The sequence below is a fragment of the Hemiscyllium ocellatum genome, chromosome 21 (genome assembly GCF_020745735.1).
Source record: "Hemiscyllium ocellatum isolate sHemOce1 chromosome 21, sHemOce1.pat.X.cur, whole genome shotgun sequence".
NCBI classification, from domain to species: domain Eukaryota; kingdom Metazoa; phylum Chordata; class Chondrichthyes; order Orectolobiformes; family Hemiscylliidae; genus Hemiscyllium; species Hemiscyllium ocellatum.
The window spans coordinates 50,056,770-50,082,843 of NC_083421.1; the positions used below are offsets into that span (position 1 = coordinate 50,056,770).

At 40.5% G+C, this 26,074-nt stretch overlaps 1 protein-coding gene across 4 annotated transcripts in view; it reads left to right on the top strand.

Annotated features, from left to right (window-relative positions):
• The window catches only part of ttll11 (tubulin tyrosine ligase-like family, member 11), a 228,592-nt gene that overhangs the window by 36,636 nt on the left and 165,882 nt on the right, over window positions 1-26,074 (top strand). For all 4 annotated transcript variants that reach the window (XR_009645820.1, XM_060841449.1, XM_060841448.1 and 1 more), the window contains exon 3: window positions 11,099-11,232. Coding sequence is in view for 3 of the 4 variants with exons in the window: in XM_060841449.1 (XP_060697432.1) it covers window positions 11,099-11,232 (134 nt within the window). In the remaining variant the exon portion in view is untranslated. The remainder of the gene's footprint in view (window positions 1-11,098; window positions 11,233-26,074) is intronic.

Consider the following 26,074-nt stretch of genomic DNA (forward strand, 5'->3'; position numbering starts at 1 on the left):
GTCAATAATTACCAGGATTGTCTCTACTCCCTTAACCAAGGGATAATATTTGCTTATCTCCAGTTTTCTGGTACTATTCCAGTAGACAATGATGACATAAAGATCAAAGCTGAATTGTGGTCACTATCACCAAAGTCCTCATCTATTTCCACCTAACACCTGGCCTGGTTCATTACCCAATAACAAATCCAATGTGGCCTCGCCCCTTGTTGGCTTGTCCACATACTGTCAGGAAACCATTCTGCAGTTGGACAAAAACTGACCCATTGAACTATAGCGTTTCCAATTAATGTTTGTAAAGTTAAAGACCCCATAATAACTACCCTGTTACTTTTGCTCCAATCCAGAATCATCTTTGCAATCCTTTCTTCCTCTTCTCAAACTATTTATAGGTCTATAGAAAATGCCCAACAGGGTGACCTCTCCTTTTCTGTTTCTAACCTCAGCCCATACTACCTCAGTATACAAGTCCTCATCAAACATCCTTTCTGCCACCATAATACTGTCCTTGATTAACCATGCTGTACCTTCCCCACCTCTCACCACCTTCCTTGTTCTTACTGAAACATAACTCTGAACCTGCAACAACCATTCCTGTCCTGTTCTATCCATGTCTCTGAACTGGCTACAGCATCAAAGTCCCAGGTACCAAACCATGCTGCATGTTTACCCACCTTATTCCAGATTGTCCTGGCATTGAAGTAGACACACTACAAACCAAACTATCTTCCTGCCTGCCAGTACATTGCTGAATTAGTTTAAATCCTCCTGAAGAACATGAGAAACCCCCCCCCCCCCCAGGATGTTCGCACCCCTCTTGTTCAGGCGTAGACCATTCTGTTTGTAGAGGCCCCACTTACTCCAGTATGATCCCCAATTATCCAGGTATCTGAAGCCCTCTCTCCTGCCCCATCCCTGTAGCCATATGTTCAACTGCTCTCTCCCTATTCCTTGCCTCACTAGTACGTAGCATGGGTAACAAACCAGAGATGATAACTGTTTGTTCTAGTGCTACTTTTCCACCCTAGCTCCTTGAATTTCTATATTGCATCCCCATCTCTTTTCCTACCTATGTCATTGGTGTCTACTTGGACCATGACTTCCCCTGCTTCCTCTTCCCCTCCCCCTTAAGGATCCTGAAACACAATCAGAGACATCACTGATCTCCTGGCACTTGGGAGGCAACACACCAACCCACAGAATCTCCTATCTGTCCCCCTAACTATGGAGTCCCCAATGACTAATGCTGTACTCCTCTCTTTCCATCCCCGCACCCCCCATCCTTTTCCCTTCTGAGTAACAGAGACAGATTCTGTGCCAGAGACCTGTACCCCATGGCTTACTCCTCGTAAATTGTTCCTCCCCAAAAGTATCCAAATGGTAAACATGTTGTTGAGGGGAACAGCTATAGGGGTTCCATGCACTGTCTGCCTGCTCCCTTTCTGTCCCTGACTGTAACCCATCTACCTTTCTCCTGTACCTGAGATGTGACTACCTCTCTGTAACTCTATTGCACCTGATTGTGGTCTCTACATCAGGGAGTCAGGATGCCAACTTGCGGATCATTTCAGAGAACACCTTGTACACCTGCACCAACCAACCCCACCGCCTGTGCCTGAACACTCTCCCTTCGACTTCTCTAAGGGCATGCAGGTCCTGGTCCACCTCCATCGCCAAACCATCTGACCCCTGGAGGAAGATCACCTCATCTTCTGCCTTGAGACCTTGCAACCACATGGGATTAATGTGGATTTCACCAGTTTCCTCATTTTCCCCTCCCCACACCTTATCCCAGTCCCAAGCCTCCAACTCTGCTCTGCCCTGTTGACCTGTCCATTGTCTTTCCTATCTATCCACTCCACCCTCCACCTCATCTTATCACTTTCTCCCCCACCTTCATCTACCTATTGCATTCTCAGCTACCTTCCCCCCCCCCCCCCGCAAGACCCCTCCTGTTTATGCCTCAGCCCCCAGCCCACAAGCCTCATTCCTGATGAAGGGCTTATGCCTGAATCGTCAATCCTCCTGCTCCTCGGATGCTGCCTGACATGCTATGCTTTTCCAGTACCACACTCTCTCTACTCTGATCTCCATCATCTGCAGTCCTCACTTTCTCTTTCCTGTAATTCCTCTCAACCCCCTCTGTCCCCCAAGAGATCTGAAGTTCATCCAGCTCCACCTTCATTTCCATAATGGTGTTTCTGAGGAGCTGGAGTTTGGTGCACTTCCTGCAGATAAAGTCAGCATGGTTGCTAGTTGTGACAATTACTCCCACATTCTACAGGAGGAGCATGCAACTGCCCTAAAATCCATACTCATTATTCTGAATTCCCAAAGAGATTATTGGGAAAAAAAAACTAGTAACCTTACTGAATCAGCACACAGAACCTTTTTGCTTTGATTAGAGGAGGAGGATCGGTGGGATACCTAAGTAGTACTTCGGGCAAAGCAACCGCCCAAATATATTGCTTCACTTACTCAGCTGTCCCATGTCCACTACTGCTCAATGTGCGCTGCACCTATTCACATGGTAGGTTTTTTGTAGGATTAATTTAGCTTCCTGGCAGCCCCCAGTCCCCTCTCTCTCACTACTCCCACTGCAAAAAGCTTGAATAAAGTTGTATTTGATTGAATGAGGTACAGTTGGACCCTTTTGAAGGCTAATACTAATTTCACCATTTACTGCAGAATGGATTCAACTATTTGTGCATATGAAATTTAGTCACAATAAAATATTTCAGTCTTAATAATTATTTTTAAGAATTTATCTTAATGCAGTCATACTTTGCATGTCTCATTTAGTAGTACTCTCAAATTCCACTCCAGGATATGAGCACAAAAACTTATGGTGACACTTCAGTTTAGTACTGAGAGAGTGCGGCGATGTTGTAGGTACCACCTTCCAAATGAGACATTAAAACAAGACCCCTTCTAACTGGCTTGGAAGGGTGTAATAATAAAATCCCATTGCACAATTTCAAAGAATAGTAAGGAAGATATTCCTGGACAGATGGCCAATATGTATCCCTCACACAATGTCACAAAGTAAAAAGACTATCTGGTAATTATCACACTGTTGTTTGAATTTGCTGCATGCAAGTTGGCTGCTGAGTTTCCAGATTAGTGAAAGCATTTCAAAAGGACTTCATGTAGTTGTGATTTGAGGGGTCTTGTGATGCAGTGGTAGTGTCACTATCTCTGAGCCAGAAGGTCTGGGTTTAAGTCCCACCTGTACCAGAAGTGTGTAATAACAACTCTGAACAGGACATACCTCGACGATTTTCAATAGCTTCACCAGGCCTTTGGCTAGTTCTAGAGTGCAGGATTTCAGTGCTACTAGCGGAAAATTGTCAGGGACCATCACATTTGCAGTATCCTTTGCCGTCAGCTGTTTCTTTCTTTCAATCAAATAGATTGAATCAAATTGGCTGAAGTCTGGCATCTGTGATCTAAGGACCTCACGAGGTGACACTTTGTGCTTCTAGCTGATGATGATTGAAAATCTGCCATTTTTCTTGCATTTGCACTGAGCTCCATCATCTAAGATGGTGGTATTTATGAAGCTGTATCTTCAACTTACTGCACAGAATCACAGAATTGCTATGCTACAGGAGTCCATCATGTCTGCGCTAGCTCTTCAAACGTGTGTCTTATCTAATGCCAAAGTCCTACTTTTCCCCAATATCCTTGAACACCATTTCTATTCCAATAACTACGAACTGACCTCTCAAATTCCACATTTGAGCCTGTCTCCATCATATTTCCAAGTAGAGCATTCCATTCCCATTCCATATACAGAGGAACCCTCATCTGGTATTCAATTAACCGAATTTTGGATGATCCAAACAAGATCGCAAGGTCCCGATGCATAATTAACTTATCCGGCATCGATTATCCAGCATTCGACTAACAGAACCAAATACTCCTCACCCGTGTCTTCCAGATAATCAAGGTTCCTCTGTAATCCGTAAGCTTTGCACAGTCAGGAAGATCACATCCAGAGTGAGACATAACCTGAGTATATATCTGTGGGATTTTGGAGCAGTATGGGATTTTGATGAATGGAGAAGAGATTTTTTTTTTGTTTCTTTTTTGTTCGCTCCTACCTTAAGGTATTTTAACATGATAAATTGAAGCACAGGATTAGGGGTCAGCACCAAACACAGTGGCCTCACAGAAATACCATAAGTTCACCATTTGGTAATCACTGCTAATTTTGCTATTTATTTTAGGTTTATTTCAGACCAAGGGTAAATAAAAACATTTTATAAATTTAAAACCTAAAAGACCAATTGGAAATTAAACAAATTGTACATTAATTTAAAAACTAAGCTGCAAGGCCAGGCCACGTGTTGCACCTGCATACTGTGGGAGCTGGTGAACCCCATTGTAGTTCATAGTGATCATAGCTGTAGCAAGCGTTAGTTGCTTCAGGATGTCCGGCTTAGAGTTGAAGAACTAGAATCTGATCTTCCAATACAGTGACACATTAGGGAGTGGGAGAGTTAACTGGATGTTGTTTCAGGAGGCAATCACACCCCTTAGATTAACTACCTCAAATTTGGTTAATCGTCAGGGACAAGAGGGTGTGACTATGAATAAGACAGAGGGATCCAGGAGGTAACACTGCAGGAGCCTTAGTTTTCAGCTGTCTATAACAGGTCTGAGATTCTTATTCCCTGTGTGGATGAGTGTGGGGGTTGTAAGGAGGATGAGCAAAATCACCATGGTACAGAGAGCCATTCAAGAGGGCAGTGAAAAAAGAAATATAATTCTTGTTGGGGATAGAATAGTTAGGGGAATAGACGCTGTTCTCTGTGGCTAGGGATGTGACTCCTGAAGGTTGTGTTGCCTATCTGCTGCTCTGGTTCAGGATGTCATCTGGTCTGTGGAGGAACTTGAAATGGGAGGGGGAAAAGTCCAGTTGTTGTGGTCTACATAGATATCAACTACATACTGTAAGTAGAAAGAGGAATGCAGTTCTGCTGAGTGAATATAAGCAGCTAGGGACTAAATTAAAAAGCAGAACCAAAAAGATGATAATCTCTGAATAACAACCCAGGCCTCAAGCTATTGAGCCAAGGTCAACAAGATTAAATAGGTAAACACATGGCTCAGATTGATATGGGAGGAATGGGTTCAAATTCATGGGATATTGACAACAGTACTGGGGAAGGAAGGAGCACTTTCGATGGGACATGTCCTACCTGAATCATTTTGGGACCAGAGTCTTAACTGTAGATAGAGCTTTAAACTAAATAGTAGGTTGTTTGTAGGTTCATTTTGTATGTATGGTGAATTTGAAAATCAAAATCAAAAAGATAAAGTAGGATTGCAGGTTCGTGATGGGACTGATTGTTACCAGAGATAAAGGAACGGATAGAATTTGTGAATGTCTTATTGCGTTAAGGAAACAATGGAAAGTAGGGTAATTTGATAGTAGAACAAGCTTCTAGGCTTTTATTCTGAATGCTTCATGCATTAAGATACAATGTTCTGCTGAACTGATAGTGCAGATTGAAGTAAATGAATATGATCTCCTAGTCATTATGGAAACATGGTTACAAGGATATCAAAACTGGGAACTTAACATTCAGGGTTATTTGACCTTTTGGAAAGACAAAAAATAGACTACAAGGGCAAATGAGGGAGGAATATAAAAACTGACAACAAACACTATTTTAAACATCTAACAAGCAAGAGGGGGGTCAAAGTGAATATGGACCTTTAGAAATGAATCTGGGGATCTGGTAATGGGGAACAAGGAAATGGCAAAGAAGTTAAACAGATTTTTGCATCCGTCTTTAGCAGGTTGAAGATACTTTGAACATCCCAGCACTAATAAAGAATATGGGCAAGTCATTAAGTGCCATCACCGTCATTAAGTGCCATCACCATCATTAGAGAAGTAGTATTAGACAAAAAATGGAGCTAAAGGCAGATATGTCCCCTGGCCCAGATGTCTTGCGTCCTAGGATCCTAAAGGAGGTAACTACAGCAATAACCGATAGATTGGCTATCATTTTCCACAAATCCTTGAATTCTGGAGAAGTGACCGAGGATTGGAAAACTGCTGGTACGCAACCCCTGTTCAAAAAGAGGGGGAGAAAAAGCGGCTAACGATTGGACAATGTGCTCTAACATTCTTTTCGGAAAAATATTAGAATCAATTATTAAGGAAATAATAGTAGCACATTTGGAAAATCATAACCTAGTCAAGCAGGCTTTATGAAAGATAAATCATCTTCTCAGTTTGAGGAAGTTGCAAACCGGATAGAGATGAAGTGAGTGTACTGTAGCAAAATTTGCAGGTGTCACAAAAACAAGTGAAAAGGCAAGTTGAGAGGGATATACACAGTTCAGAAATAGATTGATAGGTTAAGTAAATGGGCAGAAAGTTGGCAAATGGAGTACAATTTAGGAAAATATGAAGTTAATCATTTTGGAAAGGAGAAAAAAAGCATAGAGAAAAGACTGCAGAAAGCTACAATGCAAAGGGAATTCGGGTACTGGTGTGCAAAACATATAAAGTTAGCACAAAGGTGCAGCAGTTAATCCAGAAGGCTAATAGAAGGTTGGAGTATAAGAGTAGTGAAGTCTTTCAGCAATTGTACAAGGTGGTGGTGAGACTACATGGAGTCATAGTGTCATATAGCACATATTGAGTACTGTGAGCAGTTTTGGTCCCCTTATTGAAGAATATATATCATTTCATTGGAGGAGGTTCAGAGAAGGTTCATGAAGGTGATTCCTGGTATGGAGAGATTGTCTTATGAACAAAGGCTCAACGGATTGGAGCTCTACTCGCTGGAGTCTAGAAGAATGAGACTTGATTTCATTAAAACATACAGGATTCTTTAAGGGTCTTGATAGAATAAATGCTGAGAGGATGTTTCCCCTCCAGGGAGAGTCCAGGACCAGAGGACATACTCTTCGAATAAAAGGGAACCACATTTAAAGGCTGAGATGAGAAGGAGATTCTTCTCAGAAGATTGAGTTTTTGGAACTCAATAGCAGAGCTCTAGGTGCAGAGTAGTGTATATTAAGGCTGAGATAGATAGATTAGAAAGATTGATTAAATAAATTCTTGATCAGTAGGGACTTCGAGGGTTGTGGAGAAAAGGCTGGAAAGTGCGTATGTGAAATGTCAGATCAGTCATGATCCTGTTGAATGGTGATACAGGCTCAAGGGACTGAACAGTTTACTCCTCTTTCTATTTCTTTTGATTTGGCAAAATTTGTTTTAATCATTTTGAGAGCCATAGTCATACAGAACAGAAACAGACTCTTCAATGCAACCAGCCCATGCTGAACATAATCCCAAAGAAAACTAGTCCCAGCTGCCTGTTCCTGGGACAGCCCATATCCCTGCAAACCTTTCCTACTCAGCACTGAACCAAATGTCTTTTAAACATTTGTAATTGAATTGATGTTGACAGCTCCCTCGAAGTTCATTCTGCATGTGAACCACTCTTTGTGCAAAAAAAATTGCCCCAATGTCTTTTTTTATAGATATTTTTATTGAAAAAGAAGATTTTTGTGATTTTTTACAAAATTACAAAAATAATACAAACAAGTGTACTCCACTTTACAATATAATAACACCAATATAGAATTTTTAAAAACTAACTACTAATCCATTCTACAAACAACCAAAACATAAAATATCACACACTACTAACAATAAACAAAAGGAGAAAATGAAACAAATAAGTAAATAAATAACTAAATACATATTCAAAATAGATTTATATCAAGTCCTACAGAACTCATATTTGTACAGGATTCCTCCTCCCAGGGGCCCCCGAACCAGCCAGAACCATTACCATGGCTAAGCAAAGGCTCTGAAAAATATGGCCGAAATATCTGTGTCAGTGTAGTTCAAAAAGGGCTGCCATGTTCTATAAAATAATTCCATTTTTGGTGCACCATATTCATAAGGAAGTCAAGGTGGATATATTCCATGAGTATCATATGCCTATTTGAAAGTCCTGGGGGAACCTTCGGATATCCAATTCACTAAAATATTTTTCACTCCTGTGAAGTATCTTAAATAGAGTAGCCTGAGTTCTGTTACAGATAGAGATCTTCCTGGCATTTTCCCACACATCCTCCCACATTTCTAAGGAGATTTCCATCCCCAATTCTTGACTCCAGGTTTTATATAACCGTTCCATGTCCTTCGATAACTTATATCGTAAGTGGTAGAGAGTACTGACCAACAGCGGACCCATCGGCCGAAGCATATCCCTTTCCTTATATGATTCTCAGGATTAATTATCAATGTGGCCTTCTTTTGTATAAAGTCTCGTATTTGAAAATACGAAAAAAGGTCCTTGCTAGGCAGCCCAAACGTCTGACGCAGCTGTTTGAAGGAAATCATGACCTCCCCATCAAACAGATCTCCCAAATAGGAGATACCTCTGGACTCTCAGATTTTGAATACAGCATCAGTCAGCCCTGGCTGCAATCCCAATGTTCCTACTCTAGGTGTAAAGAGGAGGTTTTTTTTGCAGGTTACCCTCATTCTGTCGCATTATTCTTTAGACTTTGATTGTATTTAATACAATAGGGTTTTTACAATAATCTGTAATAACTCTCATCTTGTCCATAAATAGTAGATTGATGAGGGGACATTTTGCTTGGGAGGCCTCTCACCTTTGAATGTGCCCCCTCATCTTGAAATCCCCCACCTAAGGGAATGGCAATTACCAATAACTCTGTCTATATCCCTCATTATTTTATAAACGAATGACACAAGCAGAGAGTACTTTGTTTGGTTAATCGAATTCTGGATAATATATGCCAATAACAGTTTAGCCAAGCATCCGGACCTTGCGATCTTGCCGGATAATCCGATAATTGCTTAATTGAATGTTGGACAATTGAGGTTCTTCTGTATTCTAGTTTCTCTACTATATCTCCTCAACCTTTTCTCCTGACAACAATAGAAAGCTCAACTAAATGGGTTGCAATGTTTGTGTCATATCTGATTTGGAGGTGAGCGCTTGGCTATACATCCACACCATTACCAGGAGAGTCCATTTAAACTACGCTAACATTGTCCACTTTACTATCTACTACTGAAAACTTTTGTTACTTCTAGGCATGGCTATTCCAATGTACTCTTATTTGGTTTCCCACTTCCCACAACGTCATTTTCTTCCTCTTGTACTCTTATTCTATTTAATAAATCCAGGACATTGTATACCTTATTAACTATTCTTTCCATGGTCTTCTTGTCAAACTGCATCACCTCACCTTTCTGCACTGAACCACATCTGCTATCGGCCCCCTTCAACATTTTGTCTATGACTTAGAATTTCACACTGTCTTCTTACAGTTTACATTTCTCCAAGTTTTGTGTCATTTCCAAACTTTGAAACTGTCTCCTGCATACCAAGATCCAGATCATTAAAATTTTTCAGAAACAACAGCCCCAAAGCCAACCCCTGGGGAGCTCTACTAGAAACCTCCTCTAGCCAAAAAAAATCAATTGGCCATTACTCTGTTTCCTACCATTTTTTAGATTAGATTAGATTAGACTTTTTTTTAGATTAGACTTAGTGTGGAAACAGGCCCTTCGGCCCAACAAGTCCACACCGACCCGCCGAAGCGCAACCCACCCATTCCCCTACATTTACCCCTTGCCTAACACTACGGGCAATTTAGCATGGCCAATTCACCTGACCCGCACATCTTTGTGACTGTGGGAGGAAACCGGAGCACCCGGAGGAAACCCACGCAGACACGGGGAGAACGTGCAAACTCCACACAGTCAGTCGCCTGAGTCGGGAATTGAACCTGGGTCTACAGGCGCTGTGAGGCAGCAGTGCTAACCACTGTGCCACCGTGCCGCCCACAAAGATAATTTTTCAGTCATGTTGCTATTGTTCCTTTTATGCCAGAACTTTTAACGTTCCTCCCAAGTCTGTCATGTACACCACATCAACAGACTACTATATTTTCAAAACGAATTCCAGTATTTTAGTGCAAAGATGTGTGGGTTAGGTGGACTGGCCATGCTAAATTGCCCATAGTGCCTAGGAATATGCAGCCTGTGTGGTTTAGCCATGGGAAATGTGGAGTTACGGTCTGGGTTGGTGTAGACTCATTGGGCTGAATAGCCTGCTTCCACACTGGAGAGATTCTATAAATTTAGATTGTACAGGACATTTCTGAGGCCTCTTCTGGAATACGGTGTTCAGCTCTGGTCGCCAAGTTATAGGAAGGATATTAATCTGGAGAGGGTTCAGAAGACATCTACCAGGATGTTTGAGTTATAAGAAAAGGCTAGATAGGCTAGGATTTTTTCACTTGTTGAGAGGTGACCTTATAGAAGTTTATAAAATAATGAGGGAACCTTTAAAGGAAGTTTGCCTTGGTGATCAAGAAAGTCAATGAGGTGGCAGAGATTGCTTAATTTTAGTGGCAATAAAGTCCGTGAGGCTCTTGCAATTGTTGAAGCTAATACTGGAGGTAGTATGAGAGGCAGTGTAAGAACGGAGTGAAGGTTATGGTGTTAATGGGGACTGGGCATCAAAGCAATTGACCCGTAAACTTTTATTAAAAACTTCTTTCTTTTTGGATTCACCTCTTCTTTGTATGTCTGTGTATTGTTCCTAATTCTTCTTGAGTTTAATAATTGTTTGATTCACTCTTTGTTAATTCAAGAAATCCTGATTCAACTGGCTCTTTTTAAATCGACGGTTAATTTGGGTCTGGAAGAAAAGTACCCACAAGAAAATGGATCATTTTAAAATTAACATTATTACAACCAAACTGTGGGATGACTGAATAAAGAAATGAAGCCAGTTCATCCTCCCTCACTTAACAGTTTCCTGAGGAATCTTGTGGGTGGCACAGTGGTTAGCACTGCTGCCTCACAGCGCCAGAGACCTGGGTTCAATTCCCGCCTCAGGCGACTCTCTGTGCCCGTAGTGTTAGGTGAAGGGGTAAATGTAGGGGAATGGGTCTGGGTGGGTTGTGCTTCGACAGGTCGGTGTGGACTTGTTGGGCTGAAGGGTGTGTTTCCACACTGTAGAGAATCTAATCTAATCTAAAATGTTTTCTAATTGCAGTTTCCTTTTTCTTTTAGGCATGACAGAACTAGTGCGTAAGATCAATTTTAGTAGGGCTGTTCGCACAATGCAAGAATTATTTCCTGAAGAATACAAGTTTTATCCTCGTTCCTGGATTTTACCAGAGGAATATCAAACTTTTGCAGATCAGGTAAAATGCTGAGGAAATTAAAATAGTATGTGTCATTCTTGGATTATAAAATATTCCAGATTGCATCATAACCTCTGTTCTCTATGCATGTATTTTACAAGACATTAAGCTCAGATTTGAAATGAGTTTGGTTCATCAGATGAGTGTGTAACCTGTTTGTATGATTTATCTTGACAAATACTTGGGTACCTTTTTAAGTTTACCTCCATGCAATTAGTTGGTTTAAAAGTTAAATTTGTTTAAAGGATATTGCAGTGTGGGGGAAAAGCATTCCTGGTTAGATGTACGCAGATGCCTGAATAAATATAATTTGATCCTAATGTTAGATCGCCTTTCTCATATTAAATGACACTAGTTCTTTAATCACCTGAGGCATGTGTATGGTGCTTTACAAATGTTTTATTTTGATTCTTTCACTTCATCTTTTTTAAACCACTCTAAATGTTGTTATTTCGCTAATACAGTACTATTCAGTGAAGAGTGCAATTTGACTGCATACAAGATTTTTGCAATTAACAGAAATTCAGATTCCAGCAAAGAAACCACAGCAATGTGCTTCATTGTTTATAGGTCTTTCAGGAATAGTGGCAGCTGACCAATGTTCTGCCTGCCTGCTTACTTTGTTTCCCATCCTTCTCTAGTTGGGTAAGATGAACAAGGGCAGAACTCATACAGTTAATGTGAGGGCCCTGGAGAGAGTTGTTAAACAGAGGCTTAGGGGCCCGGATACATAGTTCTTTTAAAAGTTGTGTCACAGGTAGACAGGGTGGTGCCTTTATTGCTCAGACCATTGAGTATAGGAGTTGGATCATGTTACAGTTGTACATGATGTTGGCGAGGCTATTTTTGAAGTAGTGTATACAGTTCTGGTTGCCCAGCTTATAAAAATATTAGAAAGGGTGCTGAAAATATTGCCAAGAATATTATTGGCAAGGTTTAAGTTACGAGGAGAGGCTGCATAGGCCAGGACTTTCTTCACTGGAGCATAGGAGGCTGAGGAGTGACCTTAGAGGTTTATAAATCATGAAGGGTTGGGCAGTTCAAAACTAGAGGACATGCATTTAAGGTGAGAGGAGAAAGATTTAAAAGGGATCTGAGGGGAAACTTTTTCACAGAAGCTAGTTCATACATAGAATGAAGTGCTAGAGGAACTGTAGATGCAGGTACAGTTACCGCATTTAAAAGATATTTGGACAGGAATATAAGCAAATAAGACTAGTTTAGTTTGGGTAACCGGAGTTGGACCAAAGGGTCGGTTTCTATGCTGTATGACTGTAAAGCCAGAATTGTACAATTATTAAAAACCTCCTATTATTGATTTCTCACTTGGGCTGGAATAGTTCAAGTCAACCCCCCCAAGTCAGAAACATCAGAAAACCAAGTACCTATGACAAATAATATTCAGCTTTTGCCTGTTTGGACTATTTTGATTGAATTGATTGGTGGACCAAATGGTGAACCATGTCACATTGTAGAACCAGAGCACATTACATACATGAGGCTGGAAACTGTTGGGAAACTGTTGATGCATGGTAGTCAGGCTATTACTGGTAACTGGCAGACTACCTGTACATCAATTTACTATGCATTCTTGCCTTAGTTGTATAGAACCCAAAATGCTTTCAAAGTTGTTAGTGTTGTGTCATTTTATAAGTACCGGACATAACTTAAAATCTATGAATGAGTTGTAACCATCCATCCTTCTTCATAGTTGCTCCAGACTTAAGTTTGGAAAGTCAAAATCGATTGTTATATATTGGCTTTTACCATATAAGTGAATAGAACTTCTGTGCATTCATTTGGGTTATGGTGAAATCCCAGCAATAAATGTTTGTAAGTGACTGTATACTTGCTGAGCTTTGTTTAGAAGTAACCCTGGTTGATAGGAACTTTTCCAGGCAGAATAGGAGGAGTGGATGAGATGATAAAATTGGTCATGTGGTAAAATAGTAGTTATTTGATATAACTTTTTAAAATTCTATCCTTTGTACTATTCTTTTTGTTAAAGATGAAGATTCACTGACTTTCATGCATAAAGTTTGAGAAAATTTGGGTGAATTAAAGGAATACATCTGCGTTGACTGTGTAGGTGAAAATGATAACAGTCCATACTTTGGAGAGTTTCAACAGTCTTTTTTTCATGTCAGTGCATAAAATTAGACAGAAGAAATTTTGTAATACTGCTACAAAATCCTAAACTTTGTAGAACTTTGGACCGGAACAAGGTTTGATAGGACCAAAAACAAATTTCTGAAAAACTCAGCAGGTCTGGCAGCATCAGTAGAGAGAAAACAGCGTTAATGTTTCTGGTCCAGTGACCCTTCTTCAAAACTGTATAGTTGGCAAATATCTAAGTCTAGATTAGAGTGGTGCTGGAAAAGCACAGCAGGTCAGGCAGCATCCGAGGAGCAGAAAATTGACGTTTCAGGCAAAAGCCCTTCATCAGGACTGAAGGCAGGGAGCCTCCAGGGTGGAGAGATAAAAGGGAGGGGGGGGGGGGGTAGGTTACAGAGTACAGTAGGTGGATGGGGTGGGGATGAAGTCGATAGGTAAGAGAGGAGGGTGGGGGAAGGTATCAAAGAGTACATTGGGTGGATGGGGGTGGGGATGAAGGGATAGGTCAGAGAGGATGGTGGAGTGGATAGGTGGGAAGGAATATTGGCAGGTAGGACAAGTCATGAGGATTGTGCTGAGCTGGAAGGTTGGATCTGGGGTAAGGTGGGGGGGGGTGAGAGAGGGAGGGGAAATGAGGAAACTGATGAAGTGATCTGAGGCGGAAGATGAGGCGTTCTTCCTCCAGGTGTCGGGTGGTGAGGGAGCAGCAGTGGAGGAGGCCCAGGACCTGCATGTCCTCGGCAGAGTGGGAGGGGGAGTTGAAGTGTTGGGGCACAGGGCAGTGGGGTTGATTGGTGCAGGTGTCCCAGAGATGTTCCCTAAAGCACTCTGCGAGAAGGTGCCCAGTCTCCCCAATGTAGAGGAGACTGCATCAGGAGCAACGGATACGGTAAATGACGTTTGTGGATGTACAGATGAAACTTTGGATGTGGAAGGCTCCTTTAGGGCCTTGGATAGAGGTGAGGGGGAGGTGTGGGCACAGCACTGCCGGAATTGCAAAACCTGCAATGAAAACAAACTGCAACTAGACTTCGTTTGACAGAGTTACTGTCTCAGTGCAGTGCACTATTTCTCATCTTTTTGTAGTGTCCTTTAATTTCACTCATCCCTGGGAAATTGTTAAAAGGTTCACTATATCCTTGACAACTAGTTTGCATCTTGCAGTAACCATGATGTCCTGATTGTCAGTTTGACAAACATCTGAATCTTAACTTAAAAACTACCAGGGTCATATTTGAAGAAGAACAGGTATGTTCCCTCAATATTCTTGTGAGTTCTTGCCCTAGAGTCAACATGGTGGTGTCGTGGTAATGTCACTGGACTCAGGACTTCGAGATCCTGGCTAATTCTCTGGGCTCATGGATTAAAATCCCACCAGGCTTTTAAAATCAATTGATAAAATCTGAAATTTTAAAACCAGGCTCAGTGATGGTGACAATGGAACTATTGTCTGTTGTCATGAAAAACTTATTTAGTTCACTAATGTCTTTGGGAAAGAACATTTGCCATCCTTACATTCATCAGGATATGTGCCTCTAGATCCACAACGTGGTTGACTGTGAACATGGTTGGCTCTGAAACAACCTAGCAAACCATTACTTTTAAGGGCATTTAGGAATGGACAACAAATACTGATGGACTTGCCAGTAATGCTCACATTTTATGAAAAAAAAATTCTCATTGTTTTGTTATGTTGTAAATTGACTTCTATTTGCCTACATTAAACTGTCTACATTTGAAAATAATTCATGGGTTTTGAATCATTTTGGGATTGCCTTTGGTGAATGCTGCCATAACATGCAAGTTCTTTCCTATTTACAGATTGGTGATAGAAGCTTAATGCATAGAAATGTGAAGAATTATGCTATGGTGGGAAAAGTAAAAGCATCTTAAATGATCAGGTTTTTAACACTGGAACAACGATCTAGACGTAGTTTTAAAGGTGAGGATGCATGTAGACCGACCATAAGGCAATTGGGTTTCTGACTCTACTATTTAAACAACTTTCCTTTTTTTGAATGTTAAATTTATGCACAAGTTAGACTACAGTTGGAGTCCTGCATACAATCCTTAGGATGTTTGAGCCATGGAAAGGATGCTGTGAAAATATTTCCAAAAAATATGAAATAGGAACTTAGGCATGTAAAAGGCTTGACAAGTTATGGGTTTTTCTCATTGGACAAGTGGGCATAAAGGGGAAATTTGATGGAAGGTTTCAAAAATGTTTTCAAAATATAATGTTTTCATAGTTTATATCCCATGTTATTTATAAGTTGAACAAAGGATTAAAACTATGAATGGGAGGGAAATTTGGAACTTTTCTCCATTCAGGATTAATAGAACATGGTCGCCTAAATAGTGGGTTGTCTAGCACCAAATCTTTATTCATTGCTTAGACTTATTTGGCCCCACAGATTGTTTCCCACCTCTGATTACATTTTTACTACATTCTTCTTTACACAAATGTTGCCTCATCTGCACTTTTTTTACAATTTAAAATTTTAAAAAATTGCCACATTTAAACCAAGGAATTAACAAATGTCCCTGTGGTTGGACGAGCCACCCGAAATAATTAACTTATGATGGACAATAATAAACCTATCATGGAGTTACAAAAGGTGGACTATGATTAAAGCATGCTGGGAAATAGAACCCAACATTGACTAAAGTGACTGAGCTAATCCAAATGCTGCAGAGTCCGGACAGGCTGCAACTACCCACAGACTGCAAACAAACTTGACAGCTGCAGACCCTGCAATAAACACTTGAAGTTACACTTAACTGGGACAGTGGAATGTCACCCTTGGGACAATCTGGAGCAGTGAATCATCCGCGAGGCTCAGAGGTGCCAAGCACCCTTAATTGGAGGAAGCTATGTGCATCCAGCACCTACTGTAATGGACACCAAATGGGCCACCCTACCATTAGTGTGTCAATACCTGGTTGTGTCTGGTAATTGAACCTGATCAATCCATTGGCAGGTCCTCAAGATCCTCCCAAAAGGGCACAAAGACTCAGAAGGATAAGAATCATCACAAAACCACAAGGGTTGGTAACTTGAGAAAATCCACCAAAAGCGAAGAAACCTCCAACTTTAATGGGTTTTCCAAATGCATCCTCCTATATTAAACAATATCTCTAAAGTATTGTTCCTGTGTCTTGAATTTGATCATTCAAGATTCTTACCTCATCAAAATTATTCTGACCACTTCATGGCCTCAGTTAAGGTCTTACTCTTGCAGGTCTCGTGAATCTAGAACTTGATGTATTTGATGCCACAAGGGCATTTATTCATCTGTACGTTCCACTGTGAATTAGATGCCATGCTGCTGCCTGTTCTTGTTTTCAGACAGAAAAATTATAGAAAGCAGATATGTTTCCCTTCACCTCTTATCTCCACTGTCTTAACTTAATGCTTTCATAGTTCCTGCTGATGAAGAGAATTAAAATCTGTCACCGATGTTCTAAATTCCTCCACATTTTGCTCCAACCATGTACATTTCTGTAAAATTACCTGGTTATGACAATAGATGGCAGTATATAAACATGTCAAGAAGCCTATTGTGATTCACTACACAATAGTTAATTTTTTGTTGGGTTCAGAAGGAAAATAATCTCTTGTATCATCCTGGAGTAATTGTGTACAGTTTTACCAGAAAGTGGAGTTCCATTATGTTTAATGTCACTCGCAATGCTATGGTTCTCACTCAGTAGGAATATTTTATGTAAAAACTTAACTAATGGTTAGCAGTAACATTGCAAACAATGGCACATAGCCTCCACAAAAGCAATGAAGAGTAGAATTCTTAGATTCTGTCGGGAGAAATTCATGTGGGGAAAATCCTGTCACTGGCTACTGTGCTAGCTTTCAGTGACCATTTCTAGTGAGTTTTATCAGGACTAGCAAGACTGACCCTGAGAACCCAGTTAAATGTAATTAAAGCTATCAGACATCTTACAGAGAGCTCACTGAAGAACATGCGCTTCAGGTAGGCTGTTCAGGCTGCAGATTGGGTCAGAATGGATCAGGTGCATGAAATTGGTAATGCAGCAGGAAGCCAGTCATGACTGTCTCAAGAAAGTGAGAAGAATGGCTCAAAGGGTACTTGACCATTTGACATAGAGGTACCATCAGGTGAGCACAATTTGCAGGGAGTGTTCAGTTTAAACTCAGAACTTTTGTGGTGCAGTGGTAGTGTTCCTTCCTCTGAAACAGGAGGCTCAAGTTCAAATCCTACTTGTTCCAGAGATGTGTAATATCATCGCTGAAAGGTTGATTTGAAAAAAAATGACCATGCAAGGACCTTTCATGGCACAGTGGCAGTGCCCTGGACCAAGAGACATGGATTCAAGTCCCACCTGCTCCATCCTGCACATAGGCAATTTAGCTGGCAAGGTAGATTGGGAAAGCCAAATTAACCGAAGTAGCCATGAGGAGCCATTCACAGAATATATTTGGGACAGTTTCCTCTAATAACATATTGTGTATCCAACCAAGGATAAAGATACTTTGGACTGGTCAAGTATAATGAAGATAATAAGTTATCTAAGAGTGAATGATTTCCAAGAAAATAGTGACCATGACATGGTAGAATTTAGCATTCAGTTTTAGAGTAACAAACTTGGGTCAGAAATAAATGTACTAAATGTAAATAAGGTAAATTATAAAAGAATGAGGTCAGCTTCATTGAAGTGGATTGAGTAAGGAGTTTAGCAGAAATGACAGTTCAGGAACAATGGCAGACATTTAAGAAAATAGTTTGACTCATAACAAAGAAGAAAGTGAGGAAGAAGACTTCTGCAAATGGGTTAAATCGACCATGATTAATCAAAGAATTTAAGAACAGTGTCAAATTGAAACCAAAATATTCAGTGACAAAGATTAATAGTATACGAAAGGAATGGTAACATTTTTGAAAACTGACAAAAATATAGAGAAGATAGACTTCAAGAACATGCTAGCTAGCAAGCAATATCAAATGGTCAGCAAGAGCTTCTTTACATGGAAAAGAAAAAAAGAGACCAAAGTGAAAAATAAGCTTCTTAGAGAATGAGGCAGGGAAAATATTAATGGTAAACCAAGAAATGGCAGAAGATTTGAATAAATCCATCTTCATGGAAGAAAACACGAATAGCACCAAAAATTGCTAAATAATCAAGGGCAAAGAGGAAGACAATAAATTCGATAAATATCACTGTGAGGAAATAGAGGTATTATGAAAGCTAATTGGGCTAAAGGTCATTAAGTCCCTGGACCTTATGAGTTGCATCCTAGGATGTTAAAGGAAAGTAGCTACAGGATAGTAGCAGTAATCCTCCAAGCACTAGCAGTAATCCTCCAAGAATCTGTTGATTCAGGAAAAGTCCCAGATATTTGGAAAACTGTCAATGTAAAATCCTAATTCAAAGAAGAAAGCAGACATAGCAACAGCTACTTAACATTGTTGTGTTGCCATAGTCTTACCAAACTATAGGGGTTGCTCTCTCATTAAAGAGAGAAGTGACTGGTGGTGATTTAACCTGAGAGCTACCAAACCTCAGGCTAAGGAAGAGGTTGAGAAGGAGAGCCCTTCATGGTAACCTCAAACCGGTGATGGGAATTGAATCCACGCTGTTGACATCACACTGCTCTGTAAACTGATAATTCAAAACCAAGAGCACTGACATAAAGAAGGACAAGGGTATTAAATACTTGGAAGCACCACCATCTGCAAGATTGCCTCTAAGCCACTCACCATCCTGTTTTGGAAATATGACTTTCTTCACTTCTGCTAGTCGAAATCTTGGAATTTCCTCCCTAATGGCATTGTGTGACTACCGACAGCATATGGACTGCAGCAATTGAAGAAGGCAGCACTCTGTCACCTTCTCAAAGGTGACTAAGGAAGGCAATGTCACTTGTCTCTGGAGTGAATAAAAAAGAGGGCACTAGCTATAGAAAACCTCAGGGTTTTCCTTGATCCTATCCACCAATGATTTCTCATGTCCCCTCCTTGCTCTTCTTAGCTCTCTCTTTAGGTCTTTCCTGGCTAACCTGTAACACACATACGCCCTAACTAAACCGTCACATCTCATCTTAACATAAACCTTCCTCTTGATAAGAGATACAACTCCCTTAGTAAACCATGGCTCCCATGCTCAATAACTTCCTCCCTGCCTGACAGGCACATACTTATCAAGTATCCGCAGTAGCTGGTCCTTGAATAAGCTCAACATTTCAATGGTGTTCATCCCCTGCAATTTCCTTCCCCATGCTCAGTGTTCTAAATCTTGCCTAATTGCATTGTAATTGCCTTTCCCCCCAGCTATAACTCTTGCCCTGCAGTATATACCTATCGCTATCCATCACTAAAGTAAACACAACTGAATTGTGGTCACAATCATCAAAGTGCTCACCTACCTCCAAATCTAACACCTGGCCAGATTCATTACCCAGTACTAAATCTAATGTGGCCTTGCCCCTTGGTGGCCTGTCTACTTACTATGTCAGGAAACTCTGCTGCACCCATTGGACAAAAACTGACCCATCTAAAGTACTTGAGCTATAGTATTCCTAGGCAATAATTGGAAAGTTAAAGTCCCCCATAACAACTACCCTGTCACTCTTGTTCCTGTCGAGGATCACCTTTGGACCCTCTACATCTCTGGAACTATTAGTAGGCCTATAGAAAACTTTCAGCAGGGTAACCTCTCCTTTCCTGTTTGTAATCTCATCCCGTAATACCTCCGTCGATGAGTCCTTAAACATCCCTTCTGCAACCATAATACTGTCCTTGATTAATAGTGCCACACCACCTCCTCTTTTACCATTTTCTCTGTTCTTACTGAAACTTCTAAATCCTGGAACCTGCAATAACATTCCTGTCCCTGCTGTACCCGTGTCTCTGAAATGGCCACAACATCAAAATCTCAGATACAACTCATGCAGCAAGTTCACCCACCCTATTCCGGATGCTTCTGGCATTGAAGTAGGCACACTTCAAACCAACTTCTTGCTTGCCGGTGGCTTCTTGCGATCTTAGTTTTGACTTCACTACTCTAAACTTCCTATATACTAAACTACAACTTCAGTTCCCACCCACCCGAAGAGCATTAGCAAATTGCCCCCAGGATATCTGTGCCCCTCTGTACCTGGTTCAGGTGAAGACCATTCTGTTTGTAGAGGTCCCACCTACCCCAGAAAGAGCACCAATTATCCAGGAATCCAAAATCCTCCTTCCTGCACCATCCCTGTCCCACATATTCAAATCCTCTCTCTCCCTATTCCTTGCCTTGCTAGCACGTGGCACGAGCAACAATCCAGAGATGACAACTCTGTTCTAGCTCTAAGCTTCCATGTGAGCTCCCTGAATTTCTGCTTTAAACTCCCATCTCTCTTCCTGCCTATGGAACTGCTCCTTCTCCTTAAAGATCCAGAAGACATGTTCAGAGACATTATGAATACTGGCACCTGAGAGGCAATACACCAATCGTGAGTCTCTCTCATTCCCACAGAACTATCTGTCCCCCTAACTGTGGAGTCCCCAATGACTAATGCTCTGCTGTTCTTTGCCCTTCCCTTCTGAGCAACACAGATAGACTCTGTGTCAGAGACCTGTGCCCCATTGCTTACCCTGGTAAGTTGTTTTCTCTCTCTGAGTCATCGAGTCATAGAAATGTACAGCACAGAAACAGACCCTTCAGTCCAACTCGTCCATGCCGACCAGATATCCCAACCCAATCTAGTCCCATCTGCCAGCACCCGGCCCATATCCCTTCCTTTTCATATAACCATCCAAATGCCTTTTAAATGTTGCAATTGTACCAGCCTTCACCACTTCCTCTGGCAGCTCATTCCATACACATACCACCCTCTGTGGAAAAGTTGCCCCGAGCTGATTAAGATGACTAATTGATTTCGTAGGATACTTAGGAACAATTTCTTAGGTGAGCACATTCAGGATGACTCATATGACTTGAAAATGAGAACTATGTGTTGGGTTTTTTTGGCACTGTGGTAGTGTTCTTCCCTCTGGACCCAGGATCAAGTCACACCAGCTCCAAAGTTTGTCAGAACAAGTATGAGCAGGTTGATTTAAAATGTTTAAAAATATCTAGAATGAGTTGTTCATGGGTGATAGCAAGAAGCCAGTGTGGGTAGGCTTTTGCCTGACTGGAACTATGTCTCCTAGATAAATGTCCAGGTGAAGCCAGTTGTAAAGTATTTTTGCCAGGCTAGAGCATGGAACTCAGGTGAGTAAGTAGAGTTAAAGTCAGCTTGAACTGAGTGATGAGAAGCCTCAAAGGTTGAATTGCCTATATTCCTGTGTTGCAAAAGGGACATGTGAATGTATATGGAATGTTATTTAAAACAAATTACCTAATTTTCCAAAAGGCAAGATTTAGATTAAGCAACAATCTATAGCTCTAAGAAGTGAAAGGTTAAAACTCTCATTTCCCCTATTAAGCTAAAGTTGCTGATTTTTGGGAACAATTTTGTATAGCAGGAACTGAAGAATTTCCATAAGAAAAATAAAAGCAGAGAGTTGCCATTGTTATGGCACAATAGGTTTGAAAAACTGTCTAACTGGTGGAAAATGTATATTCAGAAAGTTTGTTTGTGTTTTCTTCACTAACTCCCTGAGTCCTGATGAGATCTATCCCAGAATATTGAGGGAGGCAAGAGAACAAATGGCTGGAGCATTGACAGACATCTTTGTATCCTCTGGCCACATGTGGGGACCCAGAAGACTGAAGAATAGCCAATGTTATCCTGTTTTTCAAGAAGGGTGGCAGAAATATTCCAGGAAGTTACAGGCCTGTGAGCCTCAGGTCAGTGGTAGGGAAATTATTGGAAAAGATTCTCAGGGACAAGGTCTATATGCATTTAGAAGCAAGCGGACCTGTTGCCAGTAGACAGCATGGTTTCATGTGAGGGAGGTCGTGCCTCATTAACTTGATTAAGTTTTTCAAGAAGGTAATGAAGATGATTGAGGTTTGTTTTGGCTGGAACGCAGGAGGTTGAGGGATGATTCGATAGAAGTTATAAGATTGTGAATGGAATGGATAGAGTGGAAACTAAGGGGCTTTTTCTCAGGGTGGAGGGGTCAATTACTAGGGCACACAGGTTCAAGTCGCAGTGGGGCTGGGGGACACGTTTCAAAGAGATGTGCAGTTTTACACATAGTGGTGAACGCCTGGAATATGCTGCCAGAGGAAATGATGGAAGTAGATATAATAGCAGGATCCAAGAAGCATCTGGACAAATACATGAATAGAAATGGACTAGAGAGATAGGGATTCTGTAAGAGATGACAGTTTTAATATGGAAAGACAAACATGTCCGTGCAAGCTTGGAGGAGTCCTAGTTTTGAAGAAGGATTACTGGACCTGAAATTTTAACTGTTTTCTGTAACTCTGCTTTCTTTTCACAGATGCTGTGAGACCTGCTGAGTTTTTTTTTCAAGCTATATTTAACTGTAAGAACCCTGTCTTACTGTAGAACAATATTAGATTTACCCTTTCAAATGCCTAGTACATGTTGCAGTTTTAGTGACATTTCAAAGTGGAGATAGGAACTCAAAATATATCTGCCTGGAAACTTTGATGGAAGGGAAAACAGCAAAACTGATTGACAGATACTTCTCCTGGAGTTTATTTATCTTGTTTTCCTGTATTCAATTATATTCATGTTTTGTACTTGTAATCCTTTGAAAGTCTTCACTGAAAGTGAAGTTTGCTAGTCTGGAGCAAGTCTGCTAGTCTGAAGTTTGCTTGGTTAGTCTGAAGTTTACAGGTTTCCTTATTACTATTAATGCTATGTGAATGAATATTATGGTATTCAGATTATTGGATGCATGATCGAATGAAAGATGTTTAACTTATTAAAATAAATACAGAAGAAAGCAAAGTTTCACCGTTTGAGTTAATTACATGCATCAGATCTAGTATTTATGTAGAGTCATAGAGATGTACAGCATGGAAACGGACCCTTCGGTCCAACCCATCCATGCTGACCAGATATCCCAACCCTATTTAATCCCACCTGCCAGCACCCGGCTCATATCCCTCCAAACCCATATACCCATCGAAATGCCTTTTAAATGTTGCAATTGTACCAGCCTCCACCACTTCAACTGGCAGCTCATGCCATACCCGTACCACCTTCTGTGTGAAAAAGCTGCCCCTTGGGTCTCTTTTTATATCTTTACCCTCTCAGCCTAAACCTATGCCCTCTAGTTCTGGACTCCCCTAGCCCAGGGAAAATACTTTGCCTATTTACTCTATCCATACCCCTCATAATTTTGTAAACCTCTATAAGGTCGTCCCTCAGCCTCCGGCGCTCCAGGGAAAACAGCGCCAGCCTATTTAGCCTCTCCCTATAGCTCAAATTCTTCAACCCTGGCAACATCCATGTAAATCTTTTCTGAACCCTTTCAAATTTCACAAAATCTTTCCAATTGGAAGGAGACCAGAATTGTTCCAACAGTGGCCTAACCAATGTTCTGTACAGCCGCAACATGACCTCCCAACTCCTGTACTCAATACTCTGACCAATGTGGCTCCAGTACCTTCCATAATTTCATCAGTTTGTGTTCTCTCATATAATCACTTCATGCGATGCATGTTATTTTGTATTTGTGTGTAACCCACTTTCCCTTTCTCTGTTCCACCTTTTTATAAGTTGTTCCAGTACAGATCACAAATAATAAGACTTGAAATGTAACCTTTCTTTACAGTTGGCAGATATTTCCACCATAACCTGTTTCAATTTCAGATTTCCAGCATTTTTCCGATGTAAATAATCTTGTTGCTTGTTAGCTCAGATTTCCTTTTATTTTAAAGTTGCAATCCTTGATAAGAAAGGAATATTCACAGAGAAGGGACACATTCTACTTTCCTTAATGAATCTTAAAAACTGTGCAACAGTTATCAATGAAGATAAAGTGACTTGCAACCAGTGGCTAAAATTTGGCTGTTTCAACAACAGCAAGATGATTGAATTACTAGAATTGCAAAAAGCAGACTTGTTTGGCAGGTTATTAAGCAACCAGTCAAAAATGTAACTAAACCTGTTGACTTTTAAGGGATGCAGTCACTTTGTTTGCAAGCTGAGTATTGCAATATTTTTTGTCACTTGTATTTGAATAATTCAACACTTTTTTCCTTTAACTAAATGGGGAAATAGTTTAATTTTTTTTAAATGATCCTTGTTTTGGAATTTATTTTGGAATGTTTTCCTGCTCTCACTGAATAATTCTCAATTTTGGATTTATAATTTGACCTTTAGTAGTAACCATTCTTAATCAGCAAAGCAATTAATTTCCTGCTGTAATCCTTATTTGAGTGGCTATATCAACAACTCTCTCCACCTTGTTTGTTGGAAAACATCCATGTATTTCTGCAAGGCGCTCTGACCATATTGGCAGAGTTTCAGGGTTTTATTTTGCTGAATGAAACCTATTTGAATTCCTAAAGACATGCAGTAAGATGAATCCCACAATCCCAGTAGAGGAGCAAACTAAATTTCAGAAAAGAGCAAGAATAACATCCAAACTACTGCGTATTTATTTGATTTAGATGAATTATAAATTGTTTCATTGATGAAATACCTGATACATAAACAGGATTTGGAATCTCTTTGTCCAAGATATGCAGTGGCTTTAACAACAAAATTGTCACGGAATTTGTTATTTTTAGAATGACAAAATGACTGTTGCATTTTTTAGGGTGTAATCATTGGGATGAATATTGATCAGGTTTTACAGAAACAAGTAGATCTGCAGTACAAGGATTAGTCACCAAGGGTGCAGGTCGAAAATATCCTCATTGTTTTTATTTTATGTACTTTTGTAGATTATTCAATTCAAATAGAGTTGCACCTGAAATGATTTGGTGGAAGAGTTGGATAAACATTCCATACCTAACTTTTCCTTCATTCAAAGTAGAGCAGGATAATTACTTGGCTAAGAATGAAATTAATGTTGATTTCATAATTAAATATTTCTTGAAATATGGACTTCGACTTTCTGATGGCCAGATGGTGGTGGTTCTGGCAAAGATCGGATTTGTACATAGGGACCCTATGGAATTCCAATTGTCGCAGACCCTGAAGGAATTGTCCAGAAAATTGAATATTCTGCTGGACAATTCCTCTATGGCTTTAACTCTCCAAATATTTCCATTTAAATTGGAAAATTTAGAGAGTTCTGATGAATTTAGGTAAATTATTCAGGAAAAGTAAGACCATTAAATTCATAGTCTAGCACCTGAGTAACTATTCAATTGATGAATACTTGCTTGCACACTGTCACTTCACCTCCCAAACCATTTACACCTTTGCGACCATGCATTATAACACATCCCCATCCCCTCCGCACATCTGACTCTTTTGTCTCTTTTTTTCTTTCTCACATTGTATTACCTCTCTTTGCCTGCTCCAATCCCAAGCCCAAATTTGCCCACCCTGGATCTTGGCATCAACTAGCTGATGGCACCCACCTTTATTGGACCTTCTCCTTCCTGGCACTCTAGCCTCTCACTTGTCTTATCTACTTACAGTTTGATAGCAGCTGTCACAATGACTGTGATTCTGAATATTTAAATTCCAAAATATGGGAGCTAAGTGTTATGAAAAAAGGGCATGGTTTGCCTTACTGTGACTGTTCTGTACTATCAGCTCCGCATTTCTGAAAGAACCCTTATCTAATTCTCCTGTTAGGAGCAAAGAGTCCTTGTTTATGTAAAA